Raw genomic sequence first — 19280 nt, 5'->3', positions numbered from 1 at the left:
TGTAGAAGCAACTTGAGACTTAAATAACTTTGTTCAAATACAACTTAAAAAATCTCTCGAAGCAAGCCAGACTTTCTTTCAATCCAGAGAAGCATGAATGAAGAATGAACTTAGTGAATGGCTAATTCTCCTGTTTAAAAACACTGGGTTTATGGACTATTATGGTTACTTGTATTACAGCTGTGCCTAAAGGCTCCATATTGAATTAGAGCCCTGTTGTGCTAAGCAGTGCACAAACTCATAGAAAGTGTTCCTCTTCTGAAGAGCCCAGAGTTTAGTTTTTGAGATAAGAAGCAATGAGTGGGTGGCATTTACAAACAGAAGGTGAGAAAGGGAAGGAAGGATGAGAGTAATGTTGATTTAAAATCATGCTTGCAAACCTTTGTAACAGAAGCTCATGTAGATCTGGATTGCAAGCGTGGCACCGTCTTATCATGTTGATTTGTGCCTTGGGTGTGAGCAGGCTCAGTGATGGTGAGGGGAAAGGGCCAAATCTAACCTGGGATTCTCTTGCAATATATGATCTGTGTTCAGCAATGCCAGAGTAATTAGAAACCTCTTCGGGTGCAATTCATCAGAGCCTACCACTAATGTCACAGCCCAGTCTGGCAAAACAAATACAAGGAGAAATTGGGACTGCATGCCTCTGAGGTGGAGCGCAGTTTAAAATGTTGACAACAGAAAACTGAGACAAGGATAGCACTTAATTCCTGGAGACCAGTGGGTAAGTGTGTTAGGCACCATATGACAAATAACTGAAACTTGTTCCCAGCCTGTTACATCTTGAAATCTAAGTTTAAGATGAGTCAATAGGTGGATATAATAGATAGGGGTCAGGCATAACATAACAGTGAGACAGTTATCAATAGTGTAATAAGCAGTAGTCAAGCACCCTAGCTGTTTAATCACTGTCAAGTATTTGGCAGGTGGTCCAACATAGGTGAGTTTAAAGGAGGATAATGAAGTGGCCTGGTGCATTTTTGCAGGGAGCTCCTTCTCTGCACACAGCCAGTATGGAAGAAAGTGTGAAAGTGCATGTTGAAAAATTTTCAAATGGGCAATCAAGTGTGGAATCTTGCAGTTTATCCTTATATTTAAAAGGCAATATTAAAAAAAATCCAGCTTTCTGGATATCCTGTAAAGACCTACCACTCTAAGCCTTTCTACAAGAAAATATCTAATATACTTCTTGTCCTTTATAAAAACAATGTATGTGTACCACGGTAACATCTAGAGGCGTCAGCCAAGATCTGGAACCCATTGTGTGAGGCATTTGTACAAACCCATAGTAAGACACAGTCCCTGCCTCTGTGAAATAGATAAGACACATAGGGTGGGAGAAAGGAAGAGTTATTGTTTCCATTTTAGAGTTAGGAGTACTGAGACTCAAAGATTAAGTACTTTGCCTAAGGCCACTGAGGAAGTCTGGCAGAGTCCTACCCAAAAGACCATCCTTTGTCCCAGTGTAAATGCCGTGAGCTGTTCAGTGTGGACATACAGTTTCAAACCTTTGCAGTGTTGAAGCATGTAGTAATGCACAACTGTATGTTCAAGTGTCGGGGCCAATTAAATCTCTAGAGAAAAATTAAACATAAAGGGGGGGGATTTGCACCCCAAGTATGAGACTTTCAAAAGTGTTCATCTCAGCATGCTGCTCAGAACTCTTTTTCCCCTTAACATACGACACTCTTAAAACAAGAAGTCTCCTGTGGGGGACGCAGTATCCTCACTGTACAGATGGGGAAAGTAAGGCACAGAGTGCATTAGAGCAATGGTTAGAATTTAGGAATTCCCAGCCATTTACTTTAACCACGAGATTCACTGCCTCCAACACCATAGCCCCCCTTCTAAGGCTATGAGAGGCAACATAGTCTAGTTGAATGAGCACAGGAGTCAGAAGACCTGGTTCTAATCCCTGCTGAATCTTTGGCAAGTCATTTAACTTCTCTGCCTGTTTCCTCATCTGTCATGTGGCTTATTACTTGCAAGGACAGATGAGAATTGTTTGAGCAGAGCTTTAAACATGCAAAACTCCCTATAAGTGAGTGATATTGTACTGAATATAATTAGATTCCAGGAGCTCATTTTATTCAAGCAATGGCATACATAGCTATAGACCAAATTAGTCACAGGTGAAAGCCTCCATTAACTGCTGCTGAGACAAAAATGTTAACTTTGCTTGAAGGTGATCTGTAAGTATGCTACCCAAGCAGCCTGGCAGTTTCTAGAAGGGGAGTAGAATTTCAATGAGACTTCTGAATCTAAAAATGCAAAAGTATTGAGATCCTTAACTTTCTAGCCGTGAAGCTGACTGGAGAAATGAGAGTTGCTCACAATCTATAAGTCTAATTTTTTTTATTTATTGCTAATTATTTCACAATGTAATATAATTATTCTAATTTCAAGTTCTTAAATATGAATTATGGGGGACTGGAGCTTCTATATAATAATTTTGAATATGGTATGTCACCTAGTCAGTGAGGTAAAGTTACTGTACGGCAAAGTCTAATAACTCAATATAAGTGAATTAATGCATTGGTCTAGTTGAATAGAAAAACATGTAGGAAAGCAACACAATGGATCCTGACAAACAGCCTCCCAAGAAATACTTAGTGGGAAATTACAGGATGATGGACCTCTTCCAGGCTCCAGCCCAGATTAACACAACTGTTTTGCCAGTGCTGTGAGCCGACAGTTCAGAGGGCTATAAACAATAAAAAGTGACTTAGTCTCTGGGCAAGGGGGGTGATGAAAAAGATTGAGCAGCTTTTAAAGGACACTCTCTCTGAAGCAGAGGGAAAGGAACTGTCTTTTAAGGGAACAGATTATGCCACCCAGATGCTAATGCTCTCTGTATGGGAGAGAAGGGAAAGTAGGAACCTTATACCTAACAGGATCCCCTGCTGAGGTAATCATGGTTAGCACCTGGGGACTGCCGCTCAAGGCATGGTCGGAGAGTGGAAGAATCGTGTGATTCCACTCCGAGAGAGATGATAGCTTGGGGCCCAAGATGTGAAAGGTATATGTACTCAAAGAGACCCAGAGGGATCGGAGATGTAGTTAGACCAGTAGCTGTGATTTGTACATGGAGATCTTGCTCTTTATCTGTACAGACATCTGACATCACTCAGAAACAAAGAACTTTCATAAAACTAATACACTTGTTTACACCTATTTATATAGAATAGTTCAAAGGAGCAAGGCCAGATCTTGAAAGATTCTGTTGTCTATTCGTTCTTTATCAGTAAGTACTCTATCACCTAATTAAAAATAGCTGATACTGGACATTAAAAATGCTTTCAGACATAGGTAATACATATCAGAATAATAAAGCATTTTATTGGCGCCTCATCATTTTATTATCTTAATCTGACTGCAATGGAAGAATGAGGGTATGTACATTCAATCCAGATATTTGGCCACAACCAAGGCAGACCTAGGATTAGCATTGGTATTGGAAGGAACTTGAAAAGAATCAACAATTTTTTAAAGAGGGATTGAATTTAACAATTAGAATTCTCAGAAATAGTTTTAGTCAGGGTCTTAGTGTGTGGCCCCCATGGTGACTGGCACTCTATACTAAGATTAGTGTGTGGATATTTCCCACCTATGTTTTCAGCTAACACTAATACAGTAAATTAGAGCTTTTAGAAACATATTCCAATAATGTGCCATTTTCCCCTCTGAAAACATGTTATCTTTCATCTATTAGACTCCTAACACTTTGTCTCTGAATTATTATTTTTCGTAATAGGGTACAATAACTTATTCTGTTTCTTGATTTTTCTGCCCGTTACTTTCAGTCTAATATGTATATTTTTTGCTTAGCACTTTTCATCCATACATCTCAAGGTGCTTCAACAAAGATGGACAAGTATCTTCAGGTAAAATTTTCAAAAGCGCCTAAGTGATTTAGGAGCATAACTCCTACTGAAAAGCAATGGGACTTAGGCTCTGAAGTCACTTAAATGCTTTTCAAAACTCTCCCCATTCTGCCTATTTTTTTAATTGATGGCATAACTGAGGCATAGAGAAGTTAAATAACTTGCCCAAGGTCACAGCACATCTCATAGTATGGGGAAAAATGTTGGAGGGGCCCTTAATGTCAAGCAGCTTGCTTTAATTTAAATAGTAGTGAGAAGCAAGGGGGTCACAAGACAGAAGTCAGGTAGCCCCTAGAAGAAGTAAGGGGGCCCAGAGTCCTGCAAAACTTCCTGTAATTCAAAAACTGGACCCAGACCTTCTGAGTCTGTGTGCAGAGCCTTAACTGAAAGACCATCCCTCCTCTCTGAATATTGTCTAAGTAGAATAATATGAGAATATTTATTGATTTTTGTGGTCTGAAAGAATAGATACATACATAAGCAAAAAAAAGTTTGATATCCGATAATTACTCAACATTTTGCCATCTGAATAATTCATTCTTGGGCAGAGATAACACCGTCCCTCAGCAAGTCATCCAAGATCCAGGAGCTGCCCCATAGATAGTGTCAATCTACTACAAAGTCTGCCTGATTGCTTCTTATCGTGTGTTCATGGACTCACTACACTTGAATGGTCCATGCTCACTTGCGGCCTCTAAGAAGTGTGCTTTTCAGAATTAGCTCACGGGAAGTCAGTTTACCTTGACTCCAGTTCTGGTAACTTGGAACAGGCACTGAAAGCTGAATCACAGTGTTCAAACGTGGTTTCCTGAAATAAAGAGTAGCCTGATTCTCAGTGGTTCTGAGCACTGAAGTCAGTGGGGGTCTCTGGATGTTCAGCATCTATGAAAATGCTGAATATCAGACCACTTAAATAAGTGCCTGAATATGAGTTTAACCATAAACTTCTGAAACTTTTAATGTTTTGCATTTTCTCTTAACTTGTCTGTTCTTGTTCTGTTTCAGCTCAGGCAGGAAGACAGACTCTCAGTTTGCAGCAAATTATGCTATGCAATAGGAGGCGCTCCAAACCAAGTTGCAACAAGTGCCACTGCTTTTTTTCTACAGATCTACCTGTTAGATATAGCACATGTAAGTAATGTGCAAAGTGCTTTCTGGCTCCAACTTTGTTCAATTACGATGTCATCACCTACTTAATTTTCCTGTATCTAATATCAAGATAATTCAACTAATATGCCTTTTAACTATATTCTGTTGTTGTTTTTAATTGTTCAGCCCCTGTTGAAACTCTTTTCAGCTTAGTGACAAAACTTATTTAGTAATTGTGCTTGATAAATATAATAGTGTGGTAATGGGTGCTTGATTAGCTGGTCCTTATTTGTTTAATTGCTTGTCAGTCCCACTAAATAAACATGAAGGAGCCATTTGTTCCACAGTTTCTCCAGCAAAGGTCTTAGCTCCACTTTTTCCCCCTCCCCTCAACTTTTTAGGGGTCAAACACCTCATTTTACAAGGATTACGTGGAATTCTTCCCCACGCAGAGCCATTCTCTTCCAAATCGTGGCAGTGCTGTTCCTGTGGGATTATGAAGCCCACTATGTGAAATCTTTTATGTTCAATCTGAGCCATTTCCCAAGAAATTAACATTCAGAGTTAACCCTTTGCAGCCTTCAGTTTTACCATTAGAATTCCATCCATCTAATTTACCTGCATAACCTCTGTAGGTATGTATATAATCCCACACCACCTAGAAACCTTGGACCAAATTTAGAATTGCTGTAAGGAGCTATGAATTGCACTACTCTTACAAGCCGGTGTGAATTTGGCCCTGTTGTATTTTAATATTTGTATAATTGAATTTAGGGCCCTGGTCATGGTAAGCACTGTGCAAACATGTATACAGAGACAGATCTCATGCTAGAAAGTTTATCATCTCTCCAAGTTTTCCTTCACACTCTGTGTGCTAGTCCAAAATTCATTTCCTTGCTATCCCTTTGTGTTTTCTGGGCAATGCCAGTGCATGAACCTTCTCATCTGAAGCTGTCTGTGTGCTCCTCATCACCATAGTATCTGAACAACTGTATCTGTATCTCTTTGGCTCATTGACTATCTCATTTCTAAATTCAGTGGAAGTTTATACCTTTTATCCCCCATCCATGCCTCTTAAATCCCTTCTCCTGCTGTTATCTAATGGAGCTGGATGGAAAATAGTAAATATTGTTTGGTGGAAAAAATTCCAAAAAAATGACTTTTTTTTTAAGTTGGGGTGAACATTTTTCAGTTTTTCCAAAGGGAAAAAACCCAAATATTTGCATAAATTTGTTTAAGAATAAAGGCCATTTTTTGTTGTTGGAAAAAAGTTTGGATGGAAAATTTTCAACCAGCTCTTATTTAATATTAAACTGTTCAGTCACTATGATTTAACTCTAACATAGCTTGGGATAAATTTTGTATGAGACATGCAATGCAAATGTGTGCAGTGTCTGCCTTTAACAAATCATGCTGTATATCCTTGACATTTCAAACCGTATCCTCACTTTGTCTGTCTTTGCTCTTCCCTTCCCATTGAAACACTGAAGAGCGGAAGAATGCGTAGGCAGTCTCGTTAGGCAGCTCCAATCTCAATAAAGGTTTTGAGCAAAACCGATGATATGCATGTTGAAATGACTCTCTAGTCACTTAGCTTGGTGGCAAGGGAATGTCGGGGTAACTAGAGCAGATCCCACCTTACGTGCTCACTGCTCTCTTCATACCCCATGACTGTGTTGTTTGTGTGTGAATTCTTGCACTTAGTACAGATATATGTAGGAATGACTACATCCCACGTAATTAATCATAATCTGAAAAATACACATTTGCTTGGTAAATTTCTTTTTTTTTTTTCATTTGATTTTTTTTTTAATGTGGGAAAACTTTAAAATGTGCTTCATTTGACCAATGTGCTCTCTTCTGTTCTTTGGCATATACTGGATTTAAAGGTAACAGTTTACATTATTCACATGTGACCCTAACTGCAATTGTTATTGAAAAACAAACAAACTAGATGTGTTCCAAGTCATCCAAATTAATCTCACTCAGGTTTAGTTGGAAAAAAAGTTGCATACAGAAATGTTGTACAGAAAATACAGAATAAGCATTTGGAAGAAACAGTACTATTTTGGAATATTAACTCTAGTAGTCACAGTTCAGTTCTTTGTAGAAATAAGCCCATCATGCCAAAACCACTTTCACAATTAGCACCAGTTGGCACTCTTATAGGTAATCTCAGTAGAGATACTAAGGACTGAATGGACATGGGAAATGAACAATACTCTTGTCTGCTCCAGCTCAGGAGCAGAAATTTAGAAATGGGGTCTTGTGGGAGAAGCTTACCTTACCTCTACTTCTGCGGTACCTGGTTTTATGATTAAACCACAGACTTCAGTCTCCAGTGTTGTCTGGCTGACACCTCTCCCCAGCATTATATTCAACTGTGATCTTTCTCTCCTCACCTTGCTCCCATCACGCACATTCTCTCTTGCATAGTGCCTGTATCTCAGTGTCTAGTTTGTTGTCTCCCAAGATGCATTGATGGTGGAGGGCTATTTATTCATGATTTTTAATAGTAGTCAATGTGTGTTGTAAGTGAGCTATCACTACACTTTACGTAAAACACTGAGATTCTTTCTGGAAAGTTGCTTTATGTTGTTCCATTGAATGATGGATCTTGTTTAGAGCACTGTGTCTATACTTTCAGATTACTCCGTTTCATGCCTCTTTGGTGCTGTTCATTGGCAAAGCCTGGGGCGCAGTTACTGATCCTGTTGCTGGCTTTTTTATTAGCAAAAGTAAATGGACAAAAATTGGCCGACTTATGCCTTGGTAAGCAGAAAAATATTTTGTTCTGTTTCTTGTTTTTTTCCCCTTTTTTTCTCTTTCCTTTAATCCTATAATGGCTTCATTGAATTAAACCTTTTATTTTTTTTCTTGCTTTTGCCTTTCTCAAATTAGACTGATTTTAGTATGGATAGAATTAATATGTAAAAAACCCCACTCTTCTCTGCTTCCTGTTTTCAGCTGCACCTCCATAAATTACAACAAGGGGCTTTCTTGGAAGCTCCCTGAAGAAACTACTCAACTGTTTAGAGATGGGCCGAAACTGGAACCTCAAATCCAAAATCCTGTTGAATTTGGGTGGGAGAGGATCTGAACCTCCAGATCTGACCAAACCCCTTTGTGGTTTTGATTCTGAGTTGGATTCTGCCTCAAAAGGGGCTTATTTTCCACTTCTGGTTCAGATACATCCAAACTGTTGGAAGACTAGTCGTTCATTAGATACTTGTTTGAGCCCTCACTCCGGCACTGCACCCATCTCAGTCCCACTCCTTGCATGCAGGCTTGGCTGGAGCTCACCAACTCTAACATGGTAGGCCTATGGACCCAACAGGGTATGTCTCAGGCCACCTCGCTGAGCTGCTTGCGCTGCCCTAGTGGTCAGTTCCGTTCTCATCACGGGCAGTGCAGGATCTTCCCCTGAATGTCAGCATTCATCCCAGCTCAACACAAGCCAGTCCCACCAGCCGTTTCCGCACACCTCTCTGGACTCTTTCTTTACGTCTTCACTATTGGCCCCCCTAGTTAAAACATTTAATTGGAGGGTGAAAATTGTCATGATTTTTAACAAGGAACCAACTGCTGGAAGAGGTTGGGGCTGCCAGCATTGTCGTAGTTCACAGAACTTCATTCCCCCTTTTCATATTCCCACCTCAAGCAGCTAAATGTGGTGTAGCTGCAGCTCCAGCATGCTCAGGGGCTCTGGTCCTGCTTGAATTACTCTCCTCTGAAGCACACTGAAGCCCTTAGACAGCTCTCACTCTATTCTGACCTTCACTAAATCCGTATGTAACAATGAAAAGCAAGTATCACATACACTTTCCATGTGGTGTAAGGAGGGGGGAGATATACCCTAGTGTTGAACAGAAATATAAATATTACCAATGGGGGAAGGAGGGTGAAAGGTGGGAGGGTAAACTGGAAAAGGATGATGCATGTTTCAGGACCCAAACGCTCCCATGATGTGTTGTGGATTTTTCTTCCCTTTTAAAAACAAAAGGAAATTGGATGGCTTATGGACTCTGGAGTCTTTTGCTTTTGTCGCTGATTTCAGTCTCATAGATTCAAAGGTGCTACTGTCAGAGTCTTTGAGTTAGTGACTAGACCTGTGCAAATAACTGATTTCCCCCCAGTTTGTTGTCCAACTGGAAAATTAAAAACAAATAAACAAAAAAGAAATCCAAGTTGACCCAAAAGAAATTGTTTTAATTTTTAGTGAACTGAAAAACTTAAAAACAAATGTTTCATATTGAACAAAATGTTTAGTTTGAAAGAATTATTTTTTACCTTTTTAAAATAAAGTTGAAGTAAAATTTCAAATGAAAAATTGTTTTGAATTGAAAAATCAAAATACTTTGTTCATTCACGAGCACTAAACTCACTGTATGAAAAAAATTAAGCTAGAAAAAAATCATGATGAGGTAGGGTGCATTTTATAACCCAGTGGTATTAGCTGTTTTCAGAATCATTTCTCAGTTCCGTTATACCCTGTAAATATGGTCTGTTCAGGAGAAAGAATAGTGTTAGAATGACTTGCAGCCTAGCATCACATAGACTTATCAGCCCCTTGCATTAAACTCCCTAATGTACAACTTGCACTTACACTTCACTTATCTAATCAGGCCTTTAAAATACGCTTGTCAAACTGCCCTTGTTTTTCTGGAGGAATTTTTTTTAAATGTCGCGTTATCAGGGAAAACTCTTTAACCCTATAACAGGGGTGGCCAACCTGAGCCTGAGAAGGAGCCCCAATTTACCAATGTACATTGCCAAAGAGCCACAGTAATAAGTCAGCAGCCCCACATCAGCTTCCCCACCCTGCTCCCAGTGTCTCCCGCCCACTGGCAGCCCCAGCGATCAGCGCCTCCCCCTCCCTCCCCGCACCTCCCGATCAGCTGTTTCATGGCGTGCAGGAGGCTCTGGGAGGAGAGGGGGGAGGGCAGACGAGAGAGCGCACGGCAGGCTCGGGGGAGGGAAGGGGTGGAGTGGGGGCAGGGCCTGTGGCAGAGCCAGGACACTGGAAAGTCGGCGCCTGTAACTCCAGCCCCGGAGTCGGTGCCTATACAAAGAGCTGCATATTAACTTCTGAAGAGCCGCATGTGGCTCTGGAACCACAGATTGGCCACCCCTGCCCTATAATATATAGCACTGCCCATTTACACCAATTGAAGACCTGGTATTGTTTTTCTAATTAGCTTAAAACACCTTTTCTTGGGGTTTGATTTGATTAATATTTGTAGAGTGAAATTATTACAGCCATTTAAGTTTTTAAAGTGAACTAGGGAATTATGCAAACTTCACTCCTTGCCCCATCTGACAGGTGTGTTTAATAAAGGAGGAGTCTTTTTTTATTTAAAAAAAAAAGGTTAGGGTTTTATTTAATACAGTAACAAGTCATCAAAGTGTTGGTCGTCTTCTTTGTACATCGTGTGATGTTTCAAAGGAATGAGCAGGTGCTGCGATAAAGGATACTAACACAAAATGTTACACATTAGTTTCCTTGCAGGGGGGGACCACAGATAGTCTTGTGATTCATCACGTCATTGAATCACATGCCTAACTTTAAGCATGAGTATTGAAGTGAATGGGGAAGGGAAAGTGAAGGGTAAGAAGGGGAAAAACAAGAAAGACAGTTATTTTTGTGAAGTAGCACAAAAGTTTGGTGTAAGAACCATTTTGAGTCCAATGTAATGGTAGCTGTAGCTGAACAAAATCTGAACATGCCTTGGGATGCTTCGATCACATCCTCGTTTACTGCTTCAAGAGCTGACCCAGTATGAGCGGACTGAGCTGTGACCTAGAAACCAGGAAAGGCAGAGAGTACCAGAACCTGGCTACTTTCCTTGTTACTCTACACATTCAGCTCCCCGTGTTGCCTTTCATCCCATACAGCAGTGTGGAAGAGCCATTGTTTTGCTGAACTATTTACCTACATTATTCTTTTGTAGTCCACTTTTTCAATACACCATTGCAAAATAATCAGCTGACCCCTATGTCAGTAGGAGAAAACAGTGAGAATAGGCCTGTTGTGAAGGGATTAATCTGTTTTCTCTTTTGTTTGAATTTTTATTGTGACCTTGGTCATCTAATTACATTGTTTAATGTCTGCTTTGCAAGAATACTGGAGAACACTGCTGCTGCTGCCAATCATGCTGTGGGGAATGAATTGCATTTGATACAATGAAATTTGAAAATAGTGTTGTTTGTCTGATAGCCTTATGTTAACTTGGCATATTGCTGCCTAGTGGCTATACCTTGAATTCAAGTTTCCATGATATTTTTTTAAAACCATCCTTACTCATTAGGGGGCGGAACCTGCTGCTGTTGGAGTCACTGAGAGTTTTTCCACTGACTTAAATGGGAGCAGGCTTGTCCCTATAATTGTATTTCACAGGGATGGACAAACGTAGATCCTAGGCAGTGCTACAATGTGATACATGGCTGCCCCTCACCTTTTATACTGTCTCCAAACAAGTGAAAAGGAGTCTATCACGCTGAAACATCAGGTCAGCAGTGAAAAGGCTAAGCTGAGAGGAGAGTTGGAGGTGCCAACAGGGGGGAAAAAAAGACCCTTGATAATAAAGAGGCTTGTCTGGCTGTTGGTGAAGCATGTTATAAGATGTGGCCATGTGTCTTGGTTCTCATTGGTGCTTTTCAGTAAAGGTTGCGGGGTAAGCATTGACCTCGTGGTTATATCATAATAGCAGATGCAGGGGTTTTTTTTCATGTTAATTGTAAATATATCATTAATTATAACTAACCTTTGCTCTTTTCCTTTAACTAACTACATTATTTAACTCTGGGGTGCATTTTGGGGCAGTATTATTTAATATTGTTATGTATTGAATGGTGTTGATTATGCTTTAATGGACTGAATGGTATTATATATAAGCTGTATTAAATAGTGAATCTAAAGCATTTTGAAAGACTACACAAAATTAAGTTACTGCTGGGAAAATTAATTTCTTTTTTTGTCAACCCATCAAGATGCTTTCTAATAAACGTGACATGAACATGTCCTTCATTGTAGGATGTTGGGATGTACGCCCTTCATGATTGTGTCCTATTTCTTCATGTGGTACTTGCCTCCTTTTGTAGCGGGAAGAGTTGTGTGGTACCTGACTTTCTATTGTCTTTTCCAAGCATTGACCACAGTAAGTAGATCTAGATTTACAACATTCTCAGCAATAAAATGCTTTCATTTTCTGGCTTTGCTTTACATGCCTTCTGATTTAGTGGGTTGGGGGTTTTTTGCACCCAGTTTGCACATTGACTTTCAGTGAGACTTAGAGTTCTAAGTGCTGAAGCTATTTTTGAAAATGAGATTTAGGTATCTAAGTCACTTATTGCTTTTAGAAGGCAATGGACAATCAGGCTCTCAGTTGTGAAGTAGTTACTAATAGTCATTCTTGGATGTCCCTGGATGGAGAGGCTTGACTTCTCCACGTTGATTTTAACATGAAGGGACCTTACACCAGGCTAGTGGCAATATGTAATTTATGTAGCATCTTTCATGTCAGTGGATTCCAAAGCACTTTTCTGACAGACTGCACACCAGGGGTAATCAATAAGTGGACCGCGGGCCAAATCTGGACCACCAGACACTTTTGAACGGACCCCAAAATCTTCTTATTTAGTTATTGTTATCATTATCGCCAGGACTTAAATTCAGCTGAAGCTGTGTATTTCAACCCACCTGGAGTTTTTAAAACATGTTGGGGGGCTCCAGGAAATACTCTGTGAGAATTTAAGCCCTGATTATCCTTATTTTTTTAATTATTTTCTCAGGAGTCTGGAGCTTTACTGTACCTTGACCAAGAAATTTGGACCTTGACAAAAAATAATTGACTACCCCTGCATGCCCTACACATCTGGGGTTCACTTCACCCATCACTGAATTGCAGCCACTATTAAGGTGAAACATGGTATCTGTTTAGCAGCACAGAGCAAATCTGTGCAGCAGTTTAGGACAGGAAGTGAAGTGAAGAATCACATACAACTTGATTTTCAGGGGAAGTCAGGTAGGCCCAATGGAGTTTTCCAGTTGGATTTTTGCCAGCACATTGGCCTTAACGGCTCTCCTCTTGTAACAAGTGCTGTCGGATCTGTTAGGCAGGCTTGAGTTTACATCTCATACAAAATATTGTAGCTTCAAAAGTTCATGCACCTAACAACCTGCTGGCATGCTGCTGATTCAGAGCTTGTCTACACAGCAAGTTACTGCACTGCAAGCCAGGGTGTGGATCTACAGAGCACCACATGGATGCTGCTGCAGCCCAGGGAAAGTCCTGGAGTAGTACATTCACAACTAAGCCATGCTCCAGGACTTTCACTGTGTTGTAGCAGTGCCATTACTGTATGGAAAGCTGGTGCGCTGTAGATTCACACCCTGGCTTTCAGCACAGTAACTTGTGTAGACAAGCCCTCAGAGGAGCTCCACCTGTGGCAGCATCAATACCACTTTCTACAGCACGTGGGCTTTCCTAGAGCAGAGTCTCTCGGTCTGTGGTAAGCTGAGTCCAGGTGACGTGCAAAACAAAAACTAGGTTGTGAGAGGAGACATGCACAGGAGTGGGCATGTGTGTATGTGAATCTCTGTTACAAAGTAATCTGCAGATTTAAAAAGCTGGAAAAGCACTAGCTGAGAGCTCTCTGTCCAAATATCAACCTGGCCTGTCCTGGCTTAGCTGATTAAATCTCATCTACATCACAGTTTAAAGTAGTGTGGCTGCAGGCCACCAAAATACTTGAACTCCTTAGTGACTTGGACTTTTGTCACTCATGCAGATCATTTGAAGTTTAAGGGTCTGCTATATTTCAGTTTTTGTTTGGGGTATTTGCTCAATTCCTTGTTATTTTCTATGATTATAGATTGTCATTAAGAAACCAAAGTGAGTTTAAATGAGGAAGAATTTTATTCCCTGTCTTTTGAAGGAAAAGATCTACTCCGCCCTTGTAAAATGCTATTCGTGATTTCAGCTTTGAAGCCTGTTTGTACTGAACAAAAAGAAAAGGAGTACTTGTGGCACCTTAGAGACTAACAAATTTGTTTGAGTGTAAGCTTTTGTGAGCTACAGCTCAATTCATCGGATCCGAGGAGTTGAGCTGTAGCTAACAAAAGCTTATGCTCAAACAAATTAGTTAGTCTCTAAGGTGCCACAAGTACTCCTTTTCTTTTTGCGGATACAGACTAACACGTTGTTACTCTGAAACCTGTCTTTGTACTGAACGTAAGGCATCAGGGCTAGTCAGAAAGAAGGTTTTAGTTACAGCTCAGTAAGAAAACATCAACATTTGCCACATGTAACAGAGGCAAGTATGCACTTTGCATGAGCAGGGTACCATATGTGCTTCCCAGACGTATTCTCTCCTATTTTATCACATAAAGGGACAAAGGATAGTCCTGTTGGTTTAAAGCATAAGATTGGGAGTCAAGAGGTCTGGTTTTTCTTTCTAGCTTTGCTGAAGACCAGCTCTGTGAATCTGGTCAACTGGTTTAATCTCTGTGCCTCTGTTTTCCCTTTAATAAAATAGGAATATTATTACTTACTTACCTTATAAAGAGGGGCAGTGGTGTGTATTTATTTTCATAGCATTGGAAGCTTATTAAGTGCTTCCGATAAATATATAGGCGAGGTCACTGTCTGGAAGGGTTTGCCATCTAAATAGGCAACAGAGAATAGGATGGCTAGGGACAAGAATAAATGCTAGCACTGGAATATTTAGCTTATGTGTTGTTTCAAAATTTTGGAAGTGATTTTTGTTTTAGTTTAAAACTTCGAGGTGAGAATTTACCCTATATCTTTACTGCCAAAAAGGTCTGTGTTTTACAGCAAGATAACTAATACTCTCCTACTAGGAAATGCTAGTGGTAACAAAACTCTGTAGCATTTACCACAGTGTAGCTGCGTGAGGCCAGCCGTGAGTGGTGTGGTTATGGTGTTGACCTAACCTAGCTACATCACAGAAAAAACTACCGAGCCTTTTGGCCAGTAGGATTTTACTTGGGATAACTAACACGCAGTATTTATCTTGCTGTAAAACAAACAAAAAGACTTTCTTGGCCATGAAGACATAGCCTTAGATAGTGTCTTCACCAGGAAAAAAGGTGCGTTCTTTGTGTTCACTAGGATTTTACGTCATGTTAATTAAGTTAAGAACACGGCTTTTTTCCTACTGAAGACAATCCCTAAGGGTTTTTGGCATCCTGAAAGCAAAGTGGTTTTTAAGGGGGACGTTGAAGGGGCACAAAGCGGAGGCACGGTGTACTGGGTAAGTTGTTTATTATTTATGTGACCATAGCACCTAGGAGCCCGAGTCATGGACCAGGACCCAATTGTGCTAGATGCTGGATAAACACAGAAAAAAAAGACGGTCCCTGCTCCAGAGCTCTTATAGTCTGGGTAAGGGAGCAAATTCCTGTGCCCAATTACACATTGTTCCAGGCTATCAGAGGAACTGAGTACACTACCCTGTAATGCTTTCCTATGTGGTATTCTTTCTTTGTGTAGTTATTCCAAGTACCGTATTCTGCTCTCACCATGTTTCTCAGCCCAGACCAGAAGGAGAGAGATTCAGCAACAGCATACCGTGAGTTTGACATGGGCTTCCTTTTTTAAATTGAATGTCCTAGTTTGGTTAAAATCCCTTTTATTAAAAGAAGTCTCTTGACATTTGTATGGCCTAATATTGGGTTTCTAGACTAAGAACTATTAGGCTCTGATGGAAAAATGGGGCATCATAGGGTTTTTTTTTAATGTGCCTTGTAAATATTTCCATCTTCCTGCATGCTTTACAACTATTAGCCTATCGGATTAGCCATAGACTTTCTTCTCAAGACATAAGTTAGCCACAAGAAACTACTCTTATCTATAGTGTTTTCTGGATTTCTAAAGCCAGTTGTTACTGTATGAGTAATGGTTGCTAATTATAGGTGATCTGCAGAGGGGAAAAATGGGTGCTGATTATTTTTATAATGACATTTAAATAAGGCCTGAAAGTCTCTCTTTTTTTCTTTTTGCCTTTGGATATTTTATAGTAGAAATTCAGGTCTTGTCTAATCCGTTTTTCATAGAAGACTTCCTGGGTGACAGGACGGCTGGTAGACTTGACATCATAGAACCAAGAAAATTAAATGTGACCAAGAATGAAAGTGACTGTCTAAAAATTATCTATCTTGTTTTGGTTACACTCATTCAACTGTAACACCTATCAAATAGTTTGAAAGAAAGACTTCTGTTAAAACAGTCAGTTGATCATAGAATCATATAAATGTAGGGCTGGAAGGGAACTTGAGATGTCATCTAGTCCAGCCCCTTGCTGAGGCAGGACCAAGTATAGACCTCTTGTCTTCCAAAAAGTTCTCCAGGAAAACCATACAAGACTCGCTGTTCCTTTTGTTTTGAAACTAAAGGGAAAAAAAGCCTTAACCCCCCCCCCCCCCTTCAAGCTCATAAAGAGCAAATAAGGGCACAGTTAATTTTTCCTCCTCTTCACATCAACTTTAAAGTTGTCATTCCTCCCCCCACACACACACCCCCGGGTCTCTGCCCCTTATATGTGAGTAAAACAGTCCATTCCTAGATATCCCGGCCAAGGGCAGTGAAAGTGAAGAGAAAGGCCTGCTATTTTCCTTGGGCCAAATTACTCAAGCACTACATGAAAAACTACGTCTTGACTTGCCCTTCAATATTCCCTTAGTGTGCATGGAATTACTTGGCAGATTTTGGGGGGGGGATTGCTTTTGTTTTTTTTATGTTATTTTAATTTTCCCCTGGTTGTGCTTGTTTTCTTGCTCGCAAGAGGCTCTCTTCCTCCATTTGTCAATCTAATCCTCAACATACTGGCTAGGCTAAGTGTAAAACAAAACTGTGTAAGCAGAATGGTGTGGCCAAGATTTTGAACAGACACAAATCTGAAATTTCAGAATTGTGGTACCCACAGAATCCATAACTCTTCCCTGAAGTGTGGTACATATGTGATATTTCATGTTATCTAATATTTCAACAGGAAGCATGGTTTAGTAATTAAAGGGCAGGATTGGGAATTGGGAGATCAGAGTTCTGTTCATACAGACAGACTGTGGGAGAAAAGGGAATAAACTTTGGGAAAGTCACTTAAACAGTATGCCTCAATTCCCATCTGCAAATTTAGCATACTTACCTCGCAGCTACTGTACATGAATATCTTTGAACTCCTGATGGGCAGCATGTATAGACAGTGTTATCTTATTGTTTATGATTGAGTCTTATATGTCCAGTTATGCAGTGCAGCCAAGTTATGGCGGTGGCATGAATAATAACTTTGAATTTCCTGACTTGTGTGTGGGTTTTTTTTTTAATATTTCTTTGGCGCTGAGATTTCTTGCAGTGCTGTCGTTGACAAGGGAAATGGTCTCTTTTTACAAGGTCTTCTCAGAAACATTCCCCTCTTGCTCCTCTGCACAATTCAAAGATCACTGTTTTTGTCTGTAGCCTCTAGACCATCAGCTAAAGGAATCTGTTAAAGAAAAAAATGCAATGTAATATATGCTAGTGTGTTTTTTTAATAACATTGAGGCTATGGCTACACTACAGCTTAAGTTGACATAAATTATGTCGCTCAGGCGTGTGAATTAGCCACCCTTCTGAGCAACATAATTTATGCCGACTTAAGCGCTGGTGTGGATAGTGATATGTCGGTGGGAGAGCTTCTCCTGCTGCCATAGCTACTGCTGCTCATTCGTGGGGGCTGGAGTAATTAAGCAGGCAGGAGAGCTCTCTATTGTAGCCATAACCTGAGAAACAGAGGTACCACTGCCCTCTACTGGGAGAAGTAGAACTCCTTAACCATGTCAGTTCTATACTGCTGCCCACTATTCAAATGCATGACAAAGGTAGATACTTTCAAAGTTATTTTAAGGCAAGTTCTACTTAAATTTAAGAAGTAGAACCTACCTTAAAACAGCTTTGAAAGTGCTATTTTCTTGGCTAAGCTAGAAATTAACCATTAAAATTTAAGAGAATATACAACTTCGAAAAAAGAAAAGGAGTACTTGTGGCACCTTAGAGACTAACCAATTTCTTGTTAACTGCTGGAAATGGCCCACCTTGATTATCACTACAAAAGGTTTTCTCCCCTCCCCCCCCCTGCTGGTAATAGCTCATCTTAAGTGATCACTCTCCTTGTGTGTATGTGTGTATGATAACACCCATTTTTTCATGTTCTGTGTGTATATAAATCTCCTCACTGTATTTTCCACTGAATGCATCCGATGAAACGAGCTGTAGCTCACGAAAGCTTAAGCTGAAATAAATTGGTTAGTCTCTAAGGTGCCACAAGTCCTCCTTTTCTTTTTGCGAATACAGACTAACACGGCTGCTACTCTGAAACCTACAACTTTGAAATATGCCACATTTTCAGCCCGACACGTCTTAGAAAAGAAAATGCGTTTGCAGGGGAATTTCTATGGCATCTTATGATGGCTTTCTTCTTATCGTATGCAAGCATTAGGTACAGCACTCCTTCACTTTAGAGGTTACAAATGAAGAGGTGGCATTATGATACAATGCGGTGACTCATCTGTAGTTACCCATTGCACCAGATGCTCAGTGATTTTTGAAGCTGTCCATGGCATATCCAATTGAAATCTTAGATTGGGTTACAGCCAAATATTTTAGGTCAGACTCATGTTTGGATCTGGGCTAGCCAGCATTTTTGGTCAGCCAGTCGAGTTGGGAGTGAAATTTGGGGTTGGTGACTTAACCTGAACCAAGAAAACACATCAGGTGACCCATAAGATCACATCCTCCATTCCATGGTCCTCTCTGTTTGAGAAGATAGCAGCAGTTGTTGGAAAGTCCCACACTGAGAAGAATGAAAGCTCAAAACAGGAAGCTTCTCTGTCTCTCTTAAGTAATGGCTCTGCACCATCTTTCATCTAAGCCCAAACAAGAGTACTTATAACACACATTTGAAACAAAAATGCTCTTTACACAAATCAGAAACTATCTCTTTAAGTCATGCATGTTTGGAAACTGAATCCAGTTTGATGAGATGCAATAATGAGAAACCTGAATTTCGGATTTGTGCTCAGCATAGCAGACTTTAAGTCAGTAATGGCTAAGCAACCCAGTTTAGGGGGAAAGAGGATGCTATAGCTATATTGATTATGCATCACTTAGAGTCAGTGATGGTCCATGGATCACAGTTTGAGAAACGATGAACTAGGCAAACATGGCATTATAAAATAACAGAACTGATTGGCTTCATCTCTCTGGAGGCTTTTCACTTAATGCTATAATGCTGAGATGTAATGGATTTATC

At 40.2% G+C, this 19280-nt stretch overlaps 1 protein-coding gene across 1 annotated transcript in view; it reads left to right on the top strand.

The window, feature by feature from the left end:
• Window positions 1-19280, top strand: part of MFSD2B (MFSD2 lysolipid transporter B, sphingolipid) — a 59231-nt gene that overhangs the window by 2817 nt on the left and 37134 nt on the right. Inside the window, exons 2-5 of the mRNA XM_074947515.1 lie at window positions 4890-5015; window positions 7621-7745; window positions 12007-12130; window positions 15488-15566. Coding sequence (XP_074803616.1) covers window positions 4890-5015; window positions 7621-7745; window positions 12007-12130; window positions 15488-15566 — 454 coding nt within the window. The remainder of the gene's footprint in view (window positions 1-4889; window positions 5016-7620; window positions 7746-12006; window positions 12131-15487; window positions 15567-19280) is intronic.

The sequence above is a fragment of the Natator depressus genome, chromosome 3 (genome assembly GCF_965152275.1).
Source record: "Natator depressus isolate rNatDep1 chromosome 3, rNatDep2.hap1, whole genome shotgun sequence".
In the NCBI taxonomy this organism is placed as follows: domain Eukaryota; kingdom Metazoa; phylum Chordata; order Testudines; family Cheloniidae; genus Natator; species Natator depressus.
The sequence above is the reverse complement of the archived record's forward strand: the minus strand, read 5'-3'. Positions and strand labels throughout refer to the sequence as shown.